The 11,486-nt window shown below is 33.2% G+C and overlaps 1 protein-coding gene across 1 annotated transcript; it reads left to right on the top strand.

Moving 5' to 3' along the window:
- Positions 1-8,206: 8,206 nt before the first annotated feature.
- On the top strand, positions 8,207-11,483 carry LOC112509995 (protein NRT1/ PTR FAMILY 4.6-like). Its single transcript, XM_025115238.1, has 5 exons — positions 8,207-8,253; positions 8,356-8,461; positions 8,662-8,879; positions 9,832-10,272; positions 10,359-11,483. The coding sequence occupies exons 1-5, from the start codon at positions 8,251-8,253 to the stop codon at positions 11,367-11,369; spliced, it is 1,779 nt and encodes a 592-aa protein (XP_024971006.1). The 5' UTR covers positions 8,207-8,250; the 3' UTR covers positions 11,370-11,483.
- Positions 11,484-11,486: the final 3 nt, after the last annotated feature.

Raw genomic sequence — 11,486 nt, 5'->3', positions numbered from 1 at the left:
ATTTCGAAGGTATTAACGAGACGATTATAATGGTGTAACTTGTTAAAATAAAAATGTATTTTTTAAACATGTTTTAATTGATATACGATTATGTATGTTAATTTGATAAAGATTTAAAATGAAACATTTAAAAGTAAATGACGTAAAGTAAATTAATTAATTAATTATAGGGGTATAAAATATAAATTTAAAATTATAATTTTAAAAAAATCGTTTTAATGTGAGAGGGTGAGTGTATGTGAGGAGGTGAGTGTATGTGAGGAGAGAAAGGGGTGAAAAAGTGAGGTAGTATAGATAAGGGTATCTTGGTCATTTAGTATTTTAAGACTTTAAGACTTTTGCTAAATTTGCTTTATAAGATAGTATAGACTAACATAATATGAATTAAGTTAAGTTAATGGAGGAATTTTTTTTTTATTAACCTCGATATCCAACCCGCTATGCGGGTTAACTAATCCCAGGGCGATCACCTGTTTTGCAAATAGCCTTGAGTCACCGTGTTTGAACCTCCGTGGCCACAAAAGGGATTTTTGTTTCTAATTGGATTTGAGTCTGAGACTTCTTGGTACTTTTGACATTTGGAGACAAGCTCAAACCAATCAGACACCACCCTTGTAGTTTTTTAATGGAGGAACTTTATTCATCTAAGAGAAACTGAAACCACAAGAAAAGTTACAAAACCAATCACCAATTTGTGATGCGAACTCTGAAAGATAATGCTAATCCTTTCAAAGTCAGTCTCTCTCTCTCTCTAAATTCKTGATGTTCGAGTGTAATACAAAGGGTTGAATTTATATGACAACGCAAACGTATCTCAATGCAACAGGGAAATATTGGATTTTCGTCCTTGTCGTTTGGCACAATAGTCTCTTTATGCATGACACTATCACGTCATAAATGAATAATGTTTCGGTTGCATTCGTGGATTCGAAACGGACATCAACCCTTTCATGGAGAGTGCAACCTTTATGTTTTTCCTTCTAGTTTGGTCATTGGTTGTTTTTCATTGGGCACATTTTGTATATGAATTTGATAGTAGTGTGAAATGAGAAGCCGAGTATAAATAATTACTGACAATAAGAGAAGTCATAATTTGAGGAAAAAAACCATTAGATTTGTTCGAGAGAAAAATCCCGAAAGGGGAAATGACCTAAGAATAGATTTTCTAAACCCAACCCTCCCAAAGGATTCCCAAATTCTAGGGTTTAACAGATATAACTTTAACAGATTAATACTCCAGGTAGGTAGCAGGAGAGAGACTATATATATGGTTCACGTATGATAATCTTCCGTAAGGAAAACCGTCGACTTGAAGAATCTCGGAAACTTAGTTGAGATTTGACAGCATTAGAAAAGAAAATAGACTCTTGATCAAAAGCTCAAAACTTTCAAACCTAACACCCGTTAACTCTTTTGCATTACTTCCATTGAAGCTACGAATCTGTTTTCTTTCTCAATGTCAACATGTTTCTTGCTTCCCAAACCAACATAAATACTATCGTCCAGAGAAGGTTTACTTTACAAACCATGTAATTCTTATTAAATTAAAGTGATGGCGTGAACCCAATAACTTCGTAAATGGAATATGAAACTGAAGCCCAAATAATAAAATATTTGGCCCATAAAACAGTATGAGAATTTTAAGTTTTCAAAACAAAGTTAGAAATTAGGGACTTAATTCAAATGACAAATATTTAACCACCTCATATTCCTAAATCTAAATGGGGGCCCAATAATATATTTAGTTTGGGCTCCCTAGCTTTGCTTGTCGGCCCAAATAGTTGAAAACGACGGTTTCTTTCAAGTTTCCGTTTTTTAAGAAAATAAATTCTAAGATTTTTCCAAGTCATGGGTTCGAGATTCATCATTGTGGATTTTTTTGGCTGTTCTTTAGAGCTTTGGGATTAGTCTTTAATTTAGTGATGGCTAAACCGGCCCGGCCTGGCCCGGCCCGGCCCGATCTGTGACCGCTGAAGGACCGGAATCGGGACCGGTGAGGACCGGTTATGGGATTGTCGGTTACATTCGGTTATGGTTTTTGTCGGATTTGTGGAACCGGGACCGGGACCGGGACCGGGATGGGTTATGGCCCGGCCTGCCCCGGCCCGAAATATTAAAAATAAATGACATTTTTTTAAATATAGCTGTCAACTAGTCGTTTTTGACCTTTTTTTTTTGTGTTTTTTTGGCCTCTAAACACTATAAATATGTAACAAGGTTGAGAGATTTACATACTAAGTTCTTAATTTGCAAAAAAACGCAAAAAATGTTCTCAATTCTCGTAATAAACGTATTTTTAAAGTGTATTTGAGTGGCTCGTACGACAAATTTAATAATGTATTAAAAATATATATTATTAAAAAATTAAAAAAAATATTTTTTTAAGATGGGGACCGGGACCGGCGGCGCATAACCGGTTATAAACTAGCCTGACCGGTCTTCATCTCTTCAACCAGGATCGGTTATAGCCGGTTATGAGAAATCTTGGGACCGGCCCTGAACCGATTTTGGCCATCAATAGTCTCTATTGACTTCTTTTTCCTGATAACGAAGACTAGGTTTTACAAACTAGCTTATAAACCAACTATCAGAACATCTCCAATAGATTTTCTAAAATGGAGAATCAAAAATCAGAATATTCAAGAAAAATATAGATACAACAATAATAACTTTTCCATTTTCGAGATTACACCGTTATTTATATTATTAAAATATTCAATACAATTCATAAAATATTATTTCTCACTCATAAACATTTAATTTCAAGGATTTTCATTGGTAGAAAATATAAAAAAAAATCATTTCTTTTTCTTAAGTAAATTGTTTTTGGAGAAATCTCCAAATTTATAGATTTTCATCACCTCTCTCCCACTTTCTAATTTTGGAAAACTCTTTAGAGATACTCTTAGAAGCTAGCTGATGAACAAATCATGTTTTGCAAAAACTAGCTGAAAAGCTAAATGAAAAATATAAAATGACTAAAAATGACATCTTGAAAAATTAGTCAATTACAATATTTCATAATATAATTAAAAAACTTCTAATAATATAAAATGTTAATTAACACATACAAGATAATAAAGAAAAACTAAATCTAAATAATCTATGATTTTAACTAACCATTACATAAAGTATGTAATTAAATTAAAATCATTTAATAAAATTTTATTATCTGTTAGAAGAATAAGTATAATTTTAATTTTTCTGTAATTTTCATAACATTTTTAGAATTGTTATATATGATTTTTGAATAACTAAAAGTATTGAATAATAATTAAAAAAAATATATAAAAACAATTGATGTAATTAATAATATTCTAAATAACTAATATTAACTGAAATTAATTAATATTTTTGATTAAAATAATTAATTACTATTAATTAATATTAGTAATAGTTCATTATTATTAATACTAGAAGGATACTTGCATAATGCCGTAAGATACATCTTCATTTTAATGTTTCATTTTATTTTTCGTCTATGTTGATCTAATACAGTTTATGTGGTTTTGAGAAAGATAATGCTTTTACTTTTGAATGAAAATAAATTTGAAGGCATCATAAAAGTTTGAAAAAGTATATCGATATTAATATCAAATTAACTATTTAAAAGTTCTCGTTTTTTTGTACAATTTTTGTTATATACTTCAATTAAAGTCAAAATGAAGTAATTTTTTTTTTCTTAACGATAATTTTTTTTATAAAGATAATGATTCTGTTAGAACTCAATGGTTATCTCAACTATATTAGATTTTTCATATTTAAAATGAGAGGTTTATTTTGTATTTAATTATGTTTATTTGCAGTTAATTATACGAATTAAAAAATAAAGCTTTAATAAGTTGTAATTACGCGCAATTTACTTGTAATCTTAAATTTTAAGTAATATGCATTAATACACAGTACTTCATGTATAAAGAATGATTTTTAACTATTTTTGTCAAATGCTTTATAATATAATATAGATTTACTTATAATTAATATAAACACATAATAATTAATGTCAATAAGAGTTATAATTAAAAAAAATGTCAAAAAGGTTCTAAAACGCTGTCACAACTAACATTTCAATAAGTTAGCTTATAAGTTACATTATGTCCATCCAAACAACACTCAAAAAATACTTGTGTTCACCAAATAAAGCCGATTAAAAAAAGCTTATAAAAAGTTGATTCTGAAAAACAAATGAAAAAACTAAAAAAAACATAGTTGACGATTACCCATTCGGACACCGTTTTAATAATTTCTTTCAAACCTAAAATACAAGATAAAAATCTTACCCGGTAAAAGCGAAGACAAGAATCGAGAGTCTTACCTGGTAAGTGAGGACGATGACTCTTACCATGGCTAGCGTTTACTGGGATAAATTGTTGCATACGATGCGTTTTAGTGAATAAAATCTTACCCAATAAGTAAGCAATAATGTTGAATTTTATCGATAAGTGCTTACCGGATAAGTGTTTACTTAAACGGCCCGTTACAATAAATAACTTGATTTCAATTATTTAGATAAATCAACCTCCAGTTAAATGTGGTCGGTTAAACTGACCCACAACATGTCTCCCATTAATTTCGGGCTTCAACTTGCAGGTTGTAAAAACCGTCCATCGCACCCACTTGCAAATGATTCCAATTTCTCTATGTTACTGATGTTGACATTCGTCCAATTATTAAAAAAAAAAAATACAACATTTTCTATAATATTCTATCCGTTAAGAATAGTGGATCATTAATAACAAAAAGTGTTGAATAAAAATAACAAAACTAGACTTTCTTGTATAAAATCAGAAGTAGTATGATATAAACGACAAACAAAATGATGGAAATTTGAGAACTTCTAATTTGATTAAGCCGATTCTTGTAGAAATTCGATTGAAGCCTATACAAATTTTCCATCCCAAACCTAAGTTCGAATCCGATGTCGTTTTCTTAGTTTTTAACTTTTAATTTCAGATTTATTATGTTTCTAAAAGAACTTGCAATAAAAGAATTGAACACATGACCTCACATATGATGAGCAATGAACAAACCACCATACCAATGTTAATTTTGTGAAAAATATCCATATACTTATTTCTTATAGGTTCAAACTTCACCAAATGTGAGTATGTGATGTAAGTATCTGTCATATATATTTAAAATAAATACGATCAAGTGTCTAGACGAATCATAAGACCATGACAAGTGAGTTTCCAAAGATCCATGATCATCCATCTGAAAAATCATCCTCGAGTAGATAAACAGATAAGACCTTTGAGTTGAATACAAACGCAAAAGGTCATGATGACAAGTGACAATCATTTCGAAATTGAAAATAGTCTGTTTTCTTGCGAATATATAACAATGGTTTGTTTTATGTGATTTCATTAAGCAATTTATTTGAATATGTGGGATATGAGAAAATAACATTTCACAACATGCATGCATTATATTATTTAACAGCAATAAGACTTAGTTTTAAAGGTTATTAAGCAAAGTAACAGATTTATGACTAAAATGTCATTTAAGTTCGGTTATGGATACCCCTTCCACTATATGACAGGAAGACATTGCTTAATCTGTTAGTGGGCATTTTTGACTTCCAAAAGCCAAAAGTTGAGGATGAATTAAAGATAGGAATTCACATGACCACTATATCATTCATGTCTATACCTCAATTCCTAACACAAAACAGATGAACCAAGTTTGTATGTAATTAAATCAGCAACATGTATATATATATATAATAAATGTATAACATAAAACTAAAATAATCTATAGAATTGCATGTAATAGAGGGAGGAATTCTTAAAGAGGATTGAACGGAATAGAATGTTTAAGAAACACGTTGTTTTGCGGATAAGAGAGGTAAGCTTGTGATTAGACGTTATCGTTCTAAATTGGATACGTTTTGAAGATAAAGATTCTTTTATGGCGCTCATCAAATGAATTAGATTTGTTGAAGTTAACATTTGGACATGTCTTCATCTTATAATTCCTTTTAACCGTAAGTATTCTGGTCAACTTGCATGCACCTCCATTAATCCTATAAGGCCTAAAGATAACAAGGAAAATCTCTAGCTATTGGCCTCATGAGACTTGAACCAGTAACCTAAGTAGAGGAGTCTTAGGTCTAGCCTTTATTTTCCCGTTGAGCTGACACTCAAGATTATCATTCGTTCTATAATATTTTTTTTTTGTGAGAGAGGATACCTTGTATAATATGCTTATTAGTTTGTGATATGACTTAGATACGATGATATATTTATAATGATACGATATGATAATTACATTATGTAAATACTTCAAAAAAAGGACATATTGGTGGTCCTAAAAAAATAAAAACCACATATATTTGTTTCAAATAGCTAATGACCCTTCATTGATGTCAGTACTAGAAATGGTCCAGGAACGAAGTCCATGGGGTTGGCTAAGAAAAGGAGGCTACTAGTCCAAAAACACATTTGGAAGGTACAATAGTGACACCAGATAGACACATTTGATACGCAACACTAGAATTTTCTGGTGACAAGGATTTAGATAAAGTGAGTTTTCTAATTGGAAAACAAGTATATAGCGAAATACCCACACATTTTGTCATGGTCTAGAAGACGTAGCGTGCACTACTTGGGATTCTAGTTCGTGTTTACAAAAGACCACGAATTATTCTAGTTGTAGTTTATGGGGGTATGGTGCATTCTGCGAAGGTATTAATCCATTTCTGGGTTGATTTCCGTCATATACACTTATCGTGACGTCATGGAAAACCTAGACTTTAGTTTAGCATTCCATATATGTTATATATGTACCCATAAGTTGCAATGATTCTAGTTTAACTGGAATTGGATATGAGATTACGTACAGAAAGCAAGTAACAAACCTTGGTAATCTTGCTAAACTTAAATCAGCTATTCCAACAGTTGATGATTAATTAGCTTCCTTTGTTCAGGATCTGCATGAGAAACCCAAAAAAGTTATACCATCTCCAAGTGCTTCACTTTACATCAGGTCTAAATTGAACCATACAGAGTGGTTATATTACAGTCAAAACTGCATCTACATTACATGGAGACACAATCTATTGAACTAAACTTCCCAAAAGAAAAATCTAAGACATTACATAGTGGCAAAAACATGGGAGATATACAACGTCAGCCTCTGCCGTCCACCCAGTTTGGAGGATTTCATAATCATGTTCCCCACAGTTTCATGGGATAGTCCTAGCAAATTATGTCTGGTAAGGAAGAAAACACATGAATGAGTAACATCCCACCAAGCATCAAACACATGCCCCTGAGATCACATGCATGATATAGTGCAAATTCAATTGAACCATTAATGGTACAAGAATAATCCATACATGTCCCTTGTTCTAAAGTAATAATAATAAACATTCATTCAAAAGGGGGACTTTAACAATCAATTTCTCATTCACCCAAACTCCGTTTTAGACATGTGATATATCAAAACGAAACTCTCACATAGAAGAAATGAACCCAAAAACATATTTCCAAATACACTTGAATTACACACGATATTTGGGCCCAAAACAGGTATGTTGGCCACTTTTTCCAGCACTCATACTATCTCTAGCACATCGGTTCCGTTAAGAATATCATAGAAGATAATACACAAGTAGCTGAAATTTTATGTACTTGGAAAAGCCCTTTTTCTCAAAAACAATAATCAATAAAATAGTGGTAGGTACGACTGCTGCAAACTAATTGGTTAAAGCATTATAACATTTCCAACAGATTCTAATTCATCTAAAATGAAGAAAAAAAAGTTAAAATCTTTAAAATGACATTTACTTTCATCAACAGATTTTTCATTTTAGAGTTTTCGATATAAATTATATTATTAAAACATTCAATAGATCTAATATCACAATTTTTATATAAAATGATAATACATTTAATTACTGGTGGGATCAATAATATTTTTTTCTCTTTTTCAACATTTAGTCCCGGAAAATTACCCAAATTTGGAGATTTTTCTTCTATCCCTCCTACTTTCTTCATTTTGGAAAAAGTTTTAAAGGATACATAAGAAAAAAAAATAGGTTAAAAATATTCCAAAAATCTCTATTTTGAAGAATAGGTGCTCGGGTGGAGTCATTTTCAAGGTGTCTAGTGTCTAGACTCTAGACCATTCCAGGTGGGTTGGAACCCGCGTATAAATGAGATGCCATGCATCATTTCCACTTTGCATAAAAAACCTTAACATTATTATTTGGTGTAGGAGGATCATCTGATCAAGTTTGCAGAAGATATGGTACCACTCATCATATTGTTACTCCTTTTCGATTACCTTCTTTCTTGAATTCTACTTTCTTTTTCTCTTGCATCATTATATTGGTTTGTGATGCCCTTGTAGGATGAAGAATGCCAAATAAGCAAATCCAGCAGATATGTCAATTGGAGAAACAAACCAGCTATAGAAGGCCAGCATGGTGGCATACTTGCAGCATTTTATGTCTTATGTTAGTTAAATAGAGCTTTTCTTTCCTTACTGTTTTCTTACCCATCCCAAACCCAGAGATATATATGGCGATTCTTATGGTCCAAAGATCCTGGTTTAGGATGCAAATTTGATAAAAAGTTCTTTTCATATTGATTAACTCTTCTAAAGGTTACGGGCTAAAATAGTGCATCTGACTTTGTCTTTGTGTAAAACATATAGTTGTGGAGGTATTGGAGAATCTAGCATACCTGGCCAATGCAAGCAACCTTGTGCTCTATTTGTCCAAATTCATGCATTTTTCACCATCCAGCTCTTCCAACATTGTTAGTAATTTCATGGGCACCGCGTTCCTCCTTGCTCTCCTTGGTGGCTTCTTAGCTGATGCTTTCTTCACCACATATTGCATCTATCTGATAAGTGCTACAATTGAACTTATGGTAAGAGTTTGAAATATGATGTTTCTTTGAACATATTTTTACTTCCCACATGACACATGCAATAATTAACTAGCCACTAAAACTGAAACAACTTCTGTTAAGTAAAATTAAATCGTTATTGGAACCAACGAGAAGATTGAGCTAGGAATTCAATAACCATATACGTTCTGTGACACACCCATTTATTCAATTCCCTGCATAAAAGGGAAGTAGGAATAGGACATCTCATCATGGCTGAATACGATTCAATATCGTAATCAGATTTTATGCTGATGCTTTCTTTTCAAGGAATATACTGAAGCAACTGAGAGTAGTGCTTGGAGTTAAACCAAGATGACCGCCATTTGAATCCTGATAACATCTTTATGTTTTGTTTTGTTTTGTTTTTGTTTTATTTACTTTAGTGTGATAGAGATGGACTTGTCACATGTGTGGTCCATGCAATTTAAGAAAAAGAGAAAAGTTATTACATTGAAATATTTATGCTTCAACTAGCATCTTCCAATTAAAATTTGTCGTGGCCTAAACATTTATGGTCTCAGCATCAGCTTACCCATGCAATGTAACCCAAGAAATATGATTTATATCATGCCCATGAATTTTTATCATTCATAATAGATCATCTGGGGCCAGGCTATGGGATGAGGGCAAATAAAACAAAGTAAAAGTCAGTAAACCAACCGCTGGAAATTGGAAACAGAAGTAGGTCTCTATAACAAATCCTAGTGTAATATGCATGCAAGGTCAAGATATAGTATTTAGGATCCATAACACAATAGTTGTCCCCAAAAACCTTGCCTGATCTGCTTATCAATATTTTGAAAGTCAAGAACTAACTGTAGGTAATTTTTTGAAAGTTAACATCTTTTATTTATTGGCTCCTTAAAGCCTTGTAAAGTTAAAGAAAGTTATTAGCTAAATTTCAGTAAATTGATTTTGACTATTGAAACAGGGGCTTCTAATACTTACAGTGCAAGCCCACACACGTTCCCTGGAACCAGAAATCTGTTCATCAACCAACAGGAATGCTAAATGCCAGGAAGCTGAAGGTGGCAAAGAAGCAGTTTTGTTCATAGGCCTCTATCTGGTAGCATTGGGTGTCGGAGGAATAAAAGGTTCCCTTCCCCCTCATGGAGCTGAGCAATTTGATGAAGACACCATTCATGGAAGAAAGCAAAGATCATCATTTTTCAATTACTATGTATTTTGCCTTGCTTGTGGTGCACTCGTAGCAGTGACGTTTGCTGTGTGGATTGAGGACAACATTGGATGGCAGTGGGGTTTTGGTATCTCCAGCTTGGCAATTCTGATCTCCATCCCCATGTTCTTACTTGGTTCCACGGTCTACAGGATCAAACTCCCAACAGGAAGTCCTATTACAACCATATGTAAGGTAGCACCTTAGTCTAGCTATACCTTTGCTACTTGGAACCAGGTGGATTAACAACAAAACTGAAGTGCTAAGTTTGTTTACACCAGGTACTTGTTGCAGCAATTCTTAATAGTTGCTTTTCCAGGAACGCCACAAATGCTGTAGTTAGCACGCACCCATCCCCCACATCGAATTTAAGGGAAAACAAGGAAGAAGATGGTAAAGCGAAAGAGGAAGTAACGGTTGGGAACATAACAGAAGATCTCAGATTCCTTAATAAGGCACTTATCAAAAGGTCTACTTTCCCAACCTTTGAGGTCACCATTAAACAGGTAGAAGAGGTTAAAATCGTCCTTAAGATTTTCCCTGTGTTCATATCAACCATAATGCTCAACTGCTGCCTTGCTCAACTCTCTACCTTTTCTGTCCAACAATCAGCTACAATGAACACTACGATTGGCTCTTTACGTGTCCCACCAGCTTCTCTTCCTGTATTTCCTGTCCTCTTCATTATGGTACTAGCACCAATGTATAACCATGTTATCATCCCGTTTGCAAGGAGGATAACTAAAACGGAAATGGGCATAACTCATTTACAACGAATAGGGATTGGGTTATTTCTTTCCATCATGGCCATGGCAGTTGCAGCTCTAGTGGAAAAGAAACGGAAAAGAGTGGCATATCAGGATGCTCTAATGAACTCCAAAGAACCTCTGCCAATCACTTTCCTTTGGGTTTCTTTGCAATACTTGTTCCTTGGATCAGCTGATCTTTTCAGCTTGGCTGGAATGATGGACTTCTTCTTTACAGAGGCCCCATTTAGCATGAGATCTTTGGCAACATCTCTCTCTTGGGCCTCATTAGCCATGGGTTACTATCTTAGTTCAGTACTCGTTTCTATAGTGAACCATGTTACAGGCACCTTCAGTCACAAGCCATGGCTCATCGGCAGCAATTTAAATCATTATCATCTGGAACGATTTTATTGGTTAATGTGCGTATTAAGTGGCCTGAACTTCCTTGTATATCTCCTGTGGGCCAAAAGCTATAAGTATGGATCAAAATGCACCAACGGTTCAAATGAGATCCAAATGCTGTGCAAGTCATCAGGAGTCTGATATTCTAAACCATAGCATCTATTCTATAGGCAGTTACCTATATGTCTGTGAGTTTATGAGACTTACTAATCACTATTCAGCCATATATGGCCATGTATGTTCCTTTGTACTCTTAGA

The sequence above is a fragment of the Cynara cardunculus genome, assembly GCF_001531365.2.
Source record: "Cynara cardunculus var. scolymus isolate 2C chromosome LG 3, CcrdV1, whole genome shotgun sequence".
Lineage (NCBI taxonomy): Eukaryota > Viridiplantae > Streptophyta > Magnoliopsida > Asterales > Asteraceae > Cynara > Cynara cardunculus.
Note: the sequence above shows the minus strand (reverse complement) of the source record. Positions and strands in the feature narration are given on the sequence as shown.